The sequence below is a fragment of the Echiichthys vipera genome (assembly GCF_963691815.1).
Source record: "Echiichthys vipera genome assembly, chromosome: 3".
Classification (NCBI taxonomy): domain Eukaryota; kingdom Metazoa; phylum Chordata; class Actinopteri; order Perciformes; family Trachinidae; genus Echiichthys; species Echiichthys vipera.
The window spans coordinates 6291360-6306644 of NC_139828.1; the positions used below are offsets into that span (position 1 = coordinate 6291360).

Here is a 15285-nt window from a genome sequence, read left to right on the forward strand (position 1 = left end):
CACATACAAACCAGTCAGCACGGACGCCCATGTGTGTGTTTAATCTACTCAGAGAAACATCACTTTTACATTACAGAGACAGACAACCATTCACACCTACGGGCGATTTTAGAGTCATCAATGAACCGAACACCTGCACGTTTTTGGACTGTGGGAGGAAACCGGAGAACCCGGAGAAAACCCACGCAGACACAGGGAGAACATGCAAACTCCACACAGAAGGGCCAGGATACGAACCAGGAACCCTCTTGTTGTGAGGCGACAGTGCTGACCACCATTCCACCGTGTCGCCCTTAAAAGAAGTAATGTGATCCATAAAAAAAGATTTTGGTTGCTTAATAGTTTATTTTAGTCAAGATCCCAAATACTTTGAGGGTTCAGATGGCCGAGGAATGGGATCAAAGTGATGAACACATTTTCCATGTGAAGGAATTTTCACTCAACAAAACCATGGTAGCTCTGAATAAGCATTTAAACAAACACGGTGCAGACTGTGAAAGGATCAGTGTTGTGCAGTTTGCAATGGACTTTTTGTAACTTTGAAGCTACTTAAGAGGAAATTTAAAGGCAGACACTCGAGTTCAAGTGGCTCAGCGTGTAACCGCGGGGGATAAGAAGTTTAGAAATGAATGTCGTCAGTCAGTGTCCTCGCACGTATAGTAATACAAACTCGTGCGTATGTATCTGTGTGTGTGCAGGCGTGTGTGAAGGTATCATCTCGGCTCGGTAGCAGCTAGCTAGCGGCTAAATGACTCTCCACACTTCATTAGCGGCGATGAGGTGAGCTGCTCATCTCCTCATTGTTAGCTCGCGCTAAGCTGCAGTAATCCCAAACAAAGGGCCGGGGCCTCGCAGCAGCCTGCATGGATTAGAGCGCTTTCTAGAAAAATCCGAGAGAGATTCATTCTCATTCAAATTGGCCTGTAAACAAAACCAGCGGTGGCCGGGAGAGAGATGAGAGAGGAGAGAGATGAGTGTGTGATGGAGTGAGGGTGTGAAATATCTTGTATGTACACATGTGTTATGTAGCGGCTGTAGCGGCAAGTGTGTGAGAGGAAGCCAAAGGAATTGATAGATGCTGAATATGAGCATGACGTATACCTTATTTTCCGCACTAAAAGGCGCACCACATTATAAGGCGCACCTTCAATGAATGTCTTATTTTGAAACTTTTTTCATATATAAGGCGAGGTTGGGGTTACGTTTTGCATCTATTCGATGGAGCTGCGCTAAAGGGAATGTCAACAAAACAGTCAGGGGAGGTCGTCTTGTTGCTTCCTCCACTTCGGCACCATTGATTGGTTCATGTTAAACTCTCTGGCTGCTGCTCTGTTCCCGTGTTCTACTGCGTGACTAATGGCCTTGAGTGTAAACTCTGCGTCGTAAGCGTGTCTCTTAACAGGAGCCATTTTGGGCTCTTTACACAAACACACACATGGAAATGAAACGGCACGCTTCGCGCAGTCGTATATCTCAACATGCACCGCACGTTACTTCTTCTACAGGGGAAAATGGAGTCGGCGGCTGCTCACCGTAGTTGTGAGACCTGTTGTGGCTCAATATTGGTCCATATATAAGGAGCACCGCATCATAAGGCGCATAGAACAGACACTACAGTCGAGGCTGGGGTTACGTTCTGCATCCATTAGATGAAGCTGCGCTAAAGGGAATGTCAACAAAACAGTCAGGGGAGGTCGTCTTGTTGCTTCCTCCACTTCGGCACCATTGATTGGTTCATGTTAAACTCTCTGGCTGCTGCTCTATTCCCGTGTTCTACTGCGTGACTAATGGCCTTGAGTGTAAACTCTGCGTCGTAAGCGTGTCTCTTAACAGGAGCCATTTTGGGCTCTTTACACAAACACACACATGGAAATGAAACGGCACGCTTCACGCAGTCGTACATCTCAACATGCACCGCGCGTTACTTCTTCTACGGGGGAAAATAGAGTCGGCGGCTGCTCACCGAAGTTGTGAGACCTGTTGTGGCTCAATATTGGTCCATATATAAGGAGCACCAGATTATAAGGCGCACTGTCGGCTTTTGAGACATGTGAAGGTTTTTAGGTGCAACTTATAGTGCGGAAAATACGGTGTTTAAAAGTCCCAAAATAACAATTCCTCACTCACTTCTGGTATCTGGTACATGTTTGACTTGAGTACAGTGGAAGTCGATGGCTTTTCAGGTGTTATCTCATGCAGTTCTGGTGGTTCTCAAACTTTCTTTTTTAATAATGCATCTTTTTAGCAAAGCAACCCCTGACATGCACAACACATTTTTTAGTGGGAAAGGAAAGCCTTTACAAAGAGAAAGGAGTCAGCGCTGCATCACGAGTGTCTGATTTACTGTTGAATCAGTCATTGTCTTGAAAACCTCACATGAGGCCAATATTTTAATTTCAAAAATTAATAACAACCTTGTAACTGAAAAACACTTAAATGCCACATCTAAAATGTTGAAAATACATTGTTAAATTCATGGCAAACGTGTTTTATCTTCATGGAATAACACTAAGATGACATTGTAGTCGCATTAGACTGCTTAGTTCTAAAAAGGTGCACTTTTAATTTAATAAAAAATACACATCTGTGGTTCACTGAGGATCTTTGTCACGCTCCGGGTTTCCAGCTGTGTTGCATTTCGGCACAAATCCATGTGCTTCATTTTCACGTCTCATTCAATATTCAGACTTGTGCTCACAGTGGACAAACGCAACCACACCCGGTCGCTGTTTCGTGGCGTTCGATAGAATAATTCGTAAGATTTCATACAAACCTGATGATGAGAATACATTCTCATTTCTCAAGGATGTTGTTTTTTAATTATTAATGGTTGTATGGTAGAACAATGTATTATAAAAAATAGAAAGGTCTACAAGAAGGAGTCAGCAGAGAGGTCTCACAGCAATCAAGGGGAATTTATTGAATCAAGGTTTAACACTCATCACACAGTCCCAAGATCCACAATCCCTGAATTCCAAGTGTCTCTTAACAGAACTTCCCCTCTTATACTGAGGTTCGTGTGCTGACAAGGTTTGCACGCCCCATCAGGCCTTTCCGATACACACTCAGTACATTTACAATCAATTCAATTCAATTCAATGTTATTTATAGCGCCAAATCATAACAAAAGTTATCTCAGGACACTTTACAGAGTAGGTAAAGACCACACTCTATGACTTATTTATGATTTAGATAGACCCAACAATTCCCCCGTAGAGTACGGTGGCAACGAAAACCTTCACTATAACAGACAGGAACGTGGGACAGACCCAGCTCTGTGGAGGACGGACATCTGTCTGCACCGGTTGAGGAGGAAGAAAAGGAGAGAGGAAGATAGAAAGACAAAGACAGACAAAAGACAGAGAGACTGACACACTCCCAGAGATGCAAGCAGCCAGTGGCGTCTACTTTGTGTCCAGACGTCATCATGCCCAAACACAGTTCAGAATGTGCTTATCAAGCAATGTCCCCAGTACACGGTGACCTCGGCCTGTTATTCACTTTCTCAATCATGTTTTCTTCCACATATCCCTCCTATTGGTCCCAGGTGTTTGTCCCTTTGTTGTTATTGTGCATTATACTATTGTGGATGTGCTAACTGTTGGAGGTATGTGGCTGAACTATTGCAACTCTCATGAACTTGTGCAGGAATTCAACTTTTTCTTTAATGAAACTACATTTAACAAATTGCAGAGTCACTGTCCTCATTACTTTGGATATCCCATAGAACAACAACATGTTTCCTTAACTATTTCAGTCATGCTCCCCTTTAGCTTTCTGAATATTGTTCAAATTTCAAATACTTTTTATCTCAGCAGAGTTTTCTGACTCATCAATCAAGGAAAATTACAGGTGCAACCAATGACTTGCGCGATTTGTTGCAATGCAGTCGAAATGTCTGCTTTAAAAAAGTTCATTTCAACTTTGATTTCAATCCACAATTTGTCTGTTTGTGGAAAAACGCGTCGCTGTTGTGAGCTCCACGGCCAAAATCCCATTCACATCTATTGTATTGGGGTTAAGGCACGAATCACAGACAGGGATACCTCAAAATCTTTGCTGTAATATTCTCCGCATTGACCCTTTTAAACATTTCTCCCTTCCCGCACGCATCTGCTGTAGATGTGTGTTGTGCATTGTGATTCTGCTGTGGTGTGTGCGTTGACTGTTGACTGTCAGTCTGTCCGATCATCTGGTTCTTCCTCTCGTGTGACATACGGCTGTAAACCAAACTCAGATGTTTTCATCTTCTGCTCTTTTCAGCGAGCCGGTTGCAGCCTCTCGTGCAGCATCAGCGTCTGCAGAAACATCTTTAAAAAGTCACTCAAATGACGAGAGCCGTCCTTTCAGGCGGCCTGCAGCTTAATCTGACTTGATCATTAATAACCCTCAATCAGCTCAGTGAATAAGTTACATTAACGCAGGCTTCTCCATCTGTCTGATCTCATGTTCTGATTACATGTTTTTTTTTTTACTTTATTCTGCACTGAAAAACCACCAAACGCTCTAATTGCATATTAGCCATCCAACACGTTTTCTGACGCTCGTCGAGTCTTATAAGTAATCGGTTATTATCGGTGTTGATGGTGATCGTTATTAGCTGTCTATCAAATGGATTGAGTTGACTGTTATATGAATCGTCATTTTAATGCGATGTCAGTGGAATATCTCGCTGATCTGATCATCGGGCCTTCTGTGTTTTTAGCGAGCGTTTGATTAATCCAATAGGATGATTTGTTGCTTTCTAATATGTCAGTCACGTAGCCGTTAGCAACCATCAGTCATGATTTGGTTGTCATGAAGTGGTCCTTAAATGGTATTAGTTTGTGGGTAATCAAGTATTTAAACATTATAAACGCTCTCCATGAATGCTTAATCTGCTAAAATGTAACTTTAATCATCATCTGGATAATCTCAGTGTGTAGTAGTGACTGCATGTATCCATCCTGCCTAATCTCATGCTTAATCTGAAGTCAAACTCTATTCCCTACATGTTGGATGAGTGGATTTGTGATGTTTAACTTGGTTCTTTAATTGTTGCTCTGGTTCCTTCCCGCTGTAGAGAACACTATACTGTATGTTCTGGATGAAATGGGCCTGTTATATGTACCTGGTTATTGTGTGTCAGTGCCTCCCACACACACCTGGGGACATTTGCATAGTTTTTCCATAATCCTGCTGTCGGAAAAGCAAAGAAACCAAACCGAAAACATAACCTCTCGTCACATTAGCAGCTCTGTGAACCTAAAAGATCACCATGCTAACATGCTGATATACACTTTTGCCACCACAGTGTAGCTCGTTACTCATGACCGTGAACGCGTAACAGGCTGATATTGAAACAATAATATTACAGGGAACGCTAAACTTGTTGTAAATTACATTTCCTGGACCATAAAAGTTTAAGTGTTTTCTTTCGAAATGTTGTAGTATTTTGAATGTATTAAATTTTCTTAGTAATTTTTTCCTTTTTTTAAATTTGGGTGATTTGAGAACCACCAGAGAGAGCTTGAGTGCCACAGTTTGAGAACCAGCGCTCTGTGGGGTTTAGATCCACCAAAGTTAAAACTCTTTTATCTTAAGGGGACATGAATGTCTATACCAAATTTCACAGCAATGTATCCAACAGTCGTTGAGTTTTTTCCCTCAAAATCAAAAATGTCAACCTTCACTGGGACCATGAATATCCCTCCTCAGAGCCACGCTGATAGCACGGCTGACAAACACTAATTTTATAGTCAAATCTGTTTTTCCTGATCTTATTCATCAACACTTACATTCAACGTTGCGGCCCAGGCTCGTTAAACACAGTCGTCTGTTCACACGCACCGTAACTGTAAAGTATTGTGACTTTTCCGGCGGAAACCGTCTCTGTTTAAACTGTTTATGCGGCATTCTTCATTAATGGGATGCCGCTGAAGTGTTTTGTTCTGTAAATACCTGACAGCTGTGTCTGCGTGTCTTTGGTTCCTGAACAAACAGCTGCACGATTGACTGACCAACCTCCCTCCCTCCCTCCTGGGGGTCAGCATTTTTCAGTATCTCTGGAGCTCTAATCCTCAACTTTACTGTGTCTGCCCTGCACTTCTCAGAGTCCGACCGTGTCCGTACTACAGCAGATAAAGTTGAAAATGCTGTTTACATATGGAGATTTATGTCCGCACTAGCATTTTCAAGTCTTTCTTGAAAAGTTGTGCGTCCACGCGGGAACTTGTAAAGCAACATTGAAGCTGGCCATTACATCATCTGGTAGAGTGGGACAGTAATGTAGTTCACATTGTCATATTTTACTGTTGTCAGACAAGTAAAAGAGTATAAAATAGGACTTGGATTACAGGAAGTGAGCCTCTCTGATTGGCTGCCTTGTCGGTGCAGACATACACGATCCTGTCTACATGTCTACAATTAAACATGAGACCCTCTATTGCAAATTTAACCATACTGGAGAGTTTTGTTTGGGGGGGGGGCTGGCTCTGTTTAGAGAGGACAGGTGTGTTTTTAAATTCAGTTGCCGCGTTATTTCATCAAGATTAAGCAGATATCCATAAACTGTTAGTAGCTATTATTGTTGTAAGGGTGTTGTGTGATTACCAACATTTTTTAGTGCATTCAGAGCGTATTAGATTGGAATCACAGACTCCACCTTTAATGCTCCACATCTAGATTCAAACGGTTTAATACAGTGTCTGCTGATGTACCGTGTTTGCAGATCGAATGGAAACGTCCTTTCTGCAAACCGAATATCGATCGACCTTTAAGATGATACATTTCAGGGCAGGAGGGATGTTTGACGGTGAGGATGACTCAGTATTAAACATATCTGAGGTGATGTTATGGACCTTTACAGTGACCCGACATGAGCCTCAAAACAGCCGCTCAACAACACTACTGTTTCTCCTCAAGGGAAAGTATAGCCGTGTGTGTGTGTGTGTGTGTGTGTGCGTGTGTGTCTATGAGACATGATTGACAGTTGGTTGGCCACATCTCCCTCGATAGACCCCCCCCCCCCCCCCCTCACTGATTACTGTGTCAATGTGTCTGTATCCCGCACACACACACACCCAAACACACACAACTACACAGATATACAAAGGGAGCCCACTGTGGATCTCCCATCAGGCCGAGGTGCGAGAAAATACACAAAACAGACGCAGTAAATGTGTCCACCCTCATGCATATGGAAAATGAGTGTGTATGCATGCATGTGTGTGTGTGTGTGTGTGTGTGTGTTTGTATATATCCAAATGAGTGTGCACATGTCAATTGAGGGATTCAATGTGAAAAGGCATTAGCATTCAGTGATGATGCTGGTGTTTCTAAAGGCTCTCGTGGTGCCGCTGGACTCGTGCTTTCACAGTCGGCCTCTGCAGATGGGTTTCTAATTAAAAGTGCCCCGGCTGTCTAATAAGAGTGGTATGTCCGTGAGTCTATACACTATATGGCACAGATTGATCAGATAAAGAGCCAAAGTCACATTTGGTTCCCGCTAAGCCTTTTCACTCTGAGAGCACTGATCCTCTCTCTCTCTCTTTCTCTGCTCCTCTGTTTGTCTCTGAGTCTTTGAATCTTCCCCCTGCTGCTGATTCTGCTGCTTCTCCTCTCCTCTCCTCTCCTCTCCTCTCCTCTCCTGCGTTCAGCCCGTCTGACCGACTGCTATCCGCTGCGGTGTTCCCGCGGTGCACTGCCGAAGAGCACCTGTCAGCAACTCTGTTTTTGGTTATTTGATGTAAACGTAATTCCCTTTATAAGATCGAAGATGTGTACGCATTGTGTTGCGCATGCACACATTGTTGTTCCCCTCGTTCTCCTGTTGTGTTTATTCTGCTGTAAACTGCTAAATGCAAGAAATTTAAATTTATAACTTAGTAGATTTTAGTAGATTTCACAGACTGATAATTCTGCAAAATGGGCAATTATTCATGAAAGTAATGCAGGTTAAAAAAAATAATTAAAAGGCGTTTTACAGCCATTTGCCACCGGTGATGGTGTCAAGAAGCTGAATAACTGCAATGACTATTTATATTGTCCTTTCTTTTTTATCTTTGCAATGAAACAGAGAGGAACTGATTTAGTTCAGACGTATGTGAAAAGAGGCTGTGCTCTTAAATTCAGCCTTTTTAAGAAGTGAGCTGCTCCATATGGCAGGAGGGAAATTGCCGGCACACTGAGAAAAGAAGATGTCGATGGTGTTACGACCAAAACATTTACTTTTTGTCACTTCTAAAACCTTTTGCAGCGGTGCAATTATTCTCCTTTTTCATCTGCAGTTCCACATGCTGTGTTTTTCCTCAGTGTACTGATAATATAACCCGGCTAGGGAGTGCTAAACAATCCTAAATACATGTCACTGATGTTTTTTCCCATTGTGACATGCTGTTGTGAGATGTGGGTTCTTAATCCAGCGTGTGCATGGGTGTTGATACATGTGGTTGCTATAGGCCCAGGCTGAGGGGAAGTGGTTCCTGAAGGAGAATCTGTGCGTGTATCTGCGTGAACTACCCCAGACAAGTTGAAATGGGATTCCTTGCTCTCTTCTCCTCACCTCTCCTGTCTCTTTCCTCCCTTCCCTTCTCTCCTTCCTCCATTCATTCATTCCCCTCTCCTCCTCACCCCTTCATCTAGTGGCCCTATCTCTTCCTGCTGCATCGCCCCTGTGATGGACAGGGTGTCCTCACCTTGTAACGATCACTGACATCCAATATGTTTGGCTTGGGATCATCCCCTGTGTGTCCATTGTGCTCTCCTTTAAACGCTTTATTGATTAGCCATGAGTTAATTACAAATGACATCAACCGTGGACACACCGAGGTGGCCTGCGCATGGCTGCAGGATCCATCCTGGAGGAGCTGAGACATGTTGGCTGCGCACACCTGCAGGCGTACACCCCAACCACAGCGGGTTACATTAGTCTACCTGCTCTGCCCCCATTAACATCCATGCGTTTATGACATTTCACAGCGCCTTATCAACGCTTTAAGGCCATGCAATATTTTCTGGGCCATTGTAGTGAAAAGGGGGAGAATTAGAAACAGGAGGTTTCTGCAAAACACCACGGGTATGCGCCCTGAATACTTAATTCTATCAGGCACAACTTGACTCACCCTATGCAAAATTATGAGACTGTGCCAAATCCACAGCAGACCTTTGGAGGCTAATGTATTCTGGATTTAAGCTCCATTGTAAAATCCATAACACGCCTGCACCTGACTGTGCTGCAGCCCTCAAAAACAACCCCTCACCTCTGACTTTGGCACAAAGTTAAGAAATGTAAATAATAGCACTATAATGATGATGATAATAACAATAATAATAAAACAATAATAATAATCATTGTAACCTGCAACCGCGTGCACTTTTTAAAGCCCCTTTTTTCCCTTTCCATGCAGTGTCACTTTCGCTTTGACATTGCCTTGTACTTTGTGCAAAAGGGAGGAAAAAAAAGGAGCGGAAAAAAAGAAAAATCTTTATCAAATCCCCATTCTGAGGCTTTCAATAAGGCAGGCCATTACCTCACTGGAGCTTTTGTTCGGCCTATACAAGAGAGAACAAAATGGTTATTCAGGAGGACGCTTTAGATTTTTATTGTGGGCTCGCTATTCACAAAGAGCACCGTTATTGTATTAAAAAGAACCATCTGTGGCAGAAACAATGGCTTCAAATTATCTGTGAATACCCAGTGAACAAAATATAAAGCTTTTTCCTGCTCATTATGTGGGCTAAGCTAGGGGGTGGAAGATAGGAGAGGAGAGGCATAGACTTTGCTATAACTGACTTTTGTTGTTCTTGCTTGCATTCTTCTCCTTTTTAAATCGGCCCCCTTTTCACATTGTGTGTCGCCATAAACGGCTTTTCTTGTTGCAGGGCTCGCGGAAAGAAGACAGCGGAGCTCCACACAGACAGCGGGGCTCCACGGGGCAGCACGCCGGACAAAGCGAGCCGGCTGCCGGATAGAAAACGCGCGGACTACCGGGGGAATGGGGGCAACGCGCTGGAGGGTGCCGGGTAGAGGTTTTTCACGGCCGGCTTCGGGAGCTCGGTCCCGGACATGTTGTGGCATCCTCGCCCAGAGAAGCGAGAGGGAAACTATGGAGGAGGTTGAGAGACACGGCAACTTTTTTAATTTGTGCCAATCAAGACGAGAGGACGACAACTCCCAAACTGGCAGTAAGTGTGTGTGTGTGTGTGTGTGTGTGTGTGTGTGTGTGTGTGTGTGTGTGTGTGTGTGTGTGTGTGTGTGTGTGTGTGTGTGTGTGTGTGTGTGAGTGAAACATGCAGTGTTGTGGAATGACACCGCATGGCATCATGAGCTGCACTGCCTGAGTTGTTGTTGGCCGCTATGGTTTTCTGCTCGACACACACACACACACAAGCGCGCGCACACACACACACACACTGGATCATCTGTGCAGACAGAATATTTGGTCATAAAATCTCAAATGTGTTTCTTCAGGTAATTCATTTAATATATGTATGTTTATTTCCAAACAGGTGAAATCAAATACACATCACCCAGAGCGCTCGGGGTTAGTGTGACTTCTACGGGCGCGCGTTTAAGACATTTATTTGACTTTATTGTGCATAATATTTTAAATGATATCCTCACCTTATATGTCACTATTCTCGATTTACACTATAATCCACTATACCCTATGTGTTTAACGAAATCTTGTAAATGTAACGACCTGAATAAAGTATTTAGTATTTATTTTAGTTCAGTTATCACGGCACTAAATAATAAAAATATTATATTTGTACAAATTTATTTCGGAACGAATAAAGAAAATGTAATAACACTTTAAAAAAAATACATCATTTGAACATCTGTCTAAAAGCTAAATATCCTTTTAAAAAAATCAGAACTGTTTTATTCCTCCTCATCTAAAAAAATAATAATTTCTCATGTAAGTCCAACTTATTACTGTTTTTAAGTATCTACTCGGCTGCGTGCCCAGCTTCTGGCACGGCCCCTAGTGGCAACAGAAGACGTTTATTCCCATTTCACCTGGAATCTGTGTCTCTCACTGTCACATCTGCAAACACACATTTAACACAATTAATACCTGCAGCCTCAGATTTGGGCGCGTGCGCATTTTATGGGGATAAAAATGCACCAATTTCCCTGCGAGCGCGCACATTTAATTTAGCATTTTCTCACTTTTCCAACACTTCAAACCCGCGCCCTGTCCTCGCGGCTGCCGTCAGGATCCTGCTTCACTTTTATAGTGTTGCTCTTTTCCCCTCGCTTGTTTTTCCAGTGCTCCCGACACCTCAAATTTGCGCGACCACAAAACACTATTTTGATATCCCAGCGTGCGGCTCGCCGTATATTTGTTGTATCCATCCCAACCTGGTGTAGCGGGAGGGCTTACAAGTGGTCTGGGGGAGCCGCCCCGCTAGTTTCTCCTGGTTTTTGTCAAACAACGGCTTTTAATTCAGGATGATTGTGGATGCAGGGCCATTCCCGGCTGGATGGGGGCCTTGCTTTCAGAGAGCCGCGGGGCCCCGCTGTTCCTTTATTATCATAAGCAGATTAGAGGTAGCGGGGAACACACTCAGATGCAGATAGCAGCCGAGCGGCCCATTTCAACCTTGCATTATAATGGAGCGAGCTGCATGTGTCGCCTCTCGCAGCCTATTAAGCACAAGATGAATCTTATGTAAGGTTGCCGGGGCCGGCATAATGAGAGCACGGGGGCTCCGCTCCTCCATTTATTATGGAATGACTAAAACAAAATAATAAGGCTTGATCTATTCACTTTCAATTACGATTTTAATCTAGAGACACGCATTTCAATTACATTATTTCAGGTGCGCGTACTTGATCCATCTTTCATTATCGGGGTCGTGTGGGTGCAGATCCAGACGCGCCGCGTTGGGACTGAATCTCTCTTGTGATTTTCGATTAGTGGTGATTTTATTTGTATTTATTTTTAAGCATTTGCAAACATACACTCTCTGTTCCTTCTCTAAATTGAGGGAAACCTGTCTGGGCTTTTTGGAGGTGCCTGTAGTTCTCTCTGTGTCCAGTAGGCGGCGCTGGTGTCACGCAGCAGGACGCCTCAGCTTCAGATGGAGATCCAGGGGAAAAGGAGCAAAACAAGTGGCACCAACACTTCCAACCTTAAAAAAGTTTGGTCGTTTTTGGACATTAAAACTATACGAGTGAATTATTCGACTTCAGACGCGACGATGCTGCTTTTATTCGATCATAATCGCCGCTTGGTCGGTTTGATCCAGAGTAGAGTGAAGCAGGTGGAGGCCGCTTTTCATTCACACTAATTGGCCGACACGCTTGTTCAGGCTTATATGAATGAGCCGGGCCTTTTGTGCAAATACACTTTATCTTAAAATATTCCTCACCTTTTTTTTCTCCCCCCCTCCCCTCGTGTCCCCGGTAGGCCGTTCCCCCCCTCCACCACTACAAAGCCCCAACAACAACAGCAGCACTGTGGCGGTGGAAGTGGAGTGGAGTTGGGGCTTTGTCCGGACAGATGTAGCGACAACATCCCAAACAAAAACCGCTTATTTGTGCTGAGATGAGCCCCGTCTGCCTTCTGTGTGTTGGCATTCAACTTCACTAAACAAAAGGACTGGGGGAAACATCTTGGATTACCTTTCCTCTTTTCAACGCTAAAAACCAGCCGTGGCCTCACCCCCCCACACACACACACACATACACACACACACACACACACACACGCACCGCCGCCATTCAACGCTTTGAGTTAACTAACAAAGTTTATTTAAGTGTTATGTTATTGGGGCCGTAAGTGGGGGCATTAGTGACTTTTTGATTTTGAACAACGGCAGTGTCACGGGCCACGACTTCCTGTCAGAACAATGCTGTTCGAGATAACACGACAGTGACACCATTAATGTCAGCGTTTCATGCATTCATACCGCACTTTTGAATTATTTCTATTCTTGTTTATCACGGCTGCATTTAGATGTACTGTTAAAATGTAGGCTTTACATATAAAAAACACTTTTTATTAGAAATCCTAAAACGCATTTTTTTATTTATTATGGAAGTTTTTAATCCTATTTTACTGGTAAAGTTTGAAAAAAGACACTTTCTCATTTTTAAAACATTTTAAAAACCTACTGAAACTTCCTCTTCCTCTGGTTAATAATAGGAAATGCTCATAAAGTGCCACCATGTACATATCCACACAGAAATACCCCCAGAAGCCTGGAAATAGTAAATATGCACTTTACATTGGCTCATATGGGCAGCCCGAGAGTGCGTGTATGCGTGCGTCTCGGGGCAGAGCTGACCCCGCCCCTTTATGCTAATCAATGTCTCCCATTGGTGTGTCAGGGGAGCAGGCCGGCTCTGATTGGCCAGGTCGAAGCCATTTATTCTCTGACAGCCCCGTCACATGAATGGTTGTCTATTAACTTGTTCAAAAACTATCTGGAGTTGTCAAGGCTCAGGCGGACACAGGCGCAAAAGTACAGTTTGTTGATGCTTTTTCGGAGGAGCGACTGGAGAAGTTTTGTGGACACAACATAGCGGGGACCTATTGGGAGAAGGCTCTTTGTCACACACACTCACACACACACGCTCTGACACACACTCACCGAGAGGGAGAGAGAGAGAGCGAGAGAGAGAGAGGGAGAGAGTGTGTGGAGACGCGGCTTGGTGCGTGTTGTTTTTGTCCAGAGAGGAAAAAGTTGCAGAGAAAAAATCGACAGGTAACTTTTCGCAGCAGCCCTGCGCTCCTCACTGTCCTGCCTCTGGCTCGTGGAGTTTGTCTCGGTGGCTTTTTTTTCTTCTTCTTCTTCTTCTTCCTCTGCTCGGGAGCTCCAAACTAAAAGCTGTTCCCGATGTATAACATGATGGAGACTGAACTGAAGCCCCCGGCTCCCCAGACCAACACGGGGGGCTCGGGCAACACCAACACGTCCGGCACCGGCCCCAACCAGAAAAACAGTCCAGAGCGGGTCAAGAGACCCATGAACGCGTTCATGGTGTGGTCCCGGGGCCAGAGGAGGAAGATGGCGCAAGAAAACCCCAAAATGCACAACTCGGAGATAAGCAAGAGGCTGGGCGCAGAGTGGAAACTTCTGTCGGAGAGCGAGAAGAGACCTTTCATAGACGAAGCCAAGAGGCTGCGGGCCCTGCACATGAAGGAGCATCCGGATTACAAATACCGGCCCCGGCGGAAAACCAAGACCCTCATGAAGAAGGACAAGTACACCTTGCCCGGCGGGCTGCTGACTCCGGGAGGGAACGGGATGGGAGCTGGGGTCGGTGTAGGAGTGGGGGGCGGGCTGGGCGGCGGGGTGAACCAGCGGATGGACAGCTATGCGGCGCACATGAACGGCTGGACCAACGGTGGCTACGGCATGATGCAGGACCAGCTGAGCTACCAGCACCCGGGGCTGAACGCGCACAACCCGAGCCAGATGCAGTCCATGCACCGCTACGACATGAGCGCGCTGCAGTACAACACCATGGCCAGCTCCCAGAGCTACATGAACGGCTCCCCGACATACTCCATGTCCTATTCCCAGCAAAGCACGCCGGGGATGACCGCCCTGGGCTCCATGGGGCCCTCCTCGGTGGTGAAGTCCGAGTCCAGCAGCTCCAGCCCGCCCGTCGTCACCTCGTCTTCCCACCGGGCCGGCCCGGGCTGTCAAAGCGGAGATCTGAGGGACATGATCAGCATGTACCTGCCCGGGGCGGAGGTCAGCGAGCAGACCGCCCAAACCAGGCTACACATGTCCGGGCACTACCAGAGCACCGTGCCCGGGACGACGATCAACGGCACGCTGCCGTTAACACACATGTAAGAGACACAAAAAAGCAGAGAGAAAGAAAGAGAGAGAGAGAGAGAAAGAGAGAGAGAGAGAGAGAAAAAAATGAACTTTTATAAGAGAAACTGTGGACGATTAACGTTGGACTATTTTTGTACAGAAAAATTTCGGGGTGGGAAAAAGTTGTATAGAAGTCTCCAGGAAAAAAGGACACACGACTCTTTTTTTTTTTCTTTCTTTCTTTTATTTTATTCTACGGAAGCTCGAGAGGGACCGGCGGGAGAGCCCCCCTCTCCACCGGCGGAGGGAAGTTTCGGGAAGACTAGAAAGTGGGAGCCGCAATCAAATGTTTTATTATTGCAATCACCTTTTGTACAGTATTTATCAAAGACACATTACAATCAGATGAAATTGTTTGTTTAAACTGCGAGAGGTTGCATTTTTCTTTTCCTTTACATTTTTTGTGTTTTATTTTTATTTTTGAATTATTATATAAAAGCAACGCCAGTTCTGCAGAAACAA

General features: G+C 44.8%; 1 protein-coding gene across 1 annotated transcript; it reads left to right on the forward strand.

Moving 5' to 3' along the window:
- Nucleotides 1-13558: 13558 nt before the first annotated feature.
- sox2 (SRY-box transcription factor 2) lies at nucleotides 13559-14799 on the forward strand (the record flags this gene model as incomplete). The annotated part of the gene is made up of 1 exon (XM_083940492.1): nucleotides 13559-14799. Exon 1 carries the CDS (start codon nucleotides 13831-13833, stop codon nucleotides 14797-14799), a length of 969 nt encoding a protein of 322 aa, XP_083796618.1. The 5' UTR covers nucleotides 13559-13830.
- Between the last annotated feature and the right edge of the window lie 486 nt (nucleotides 14800-15285).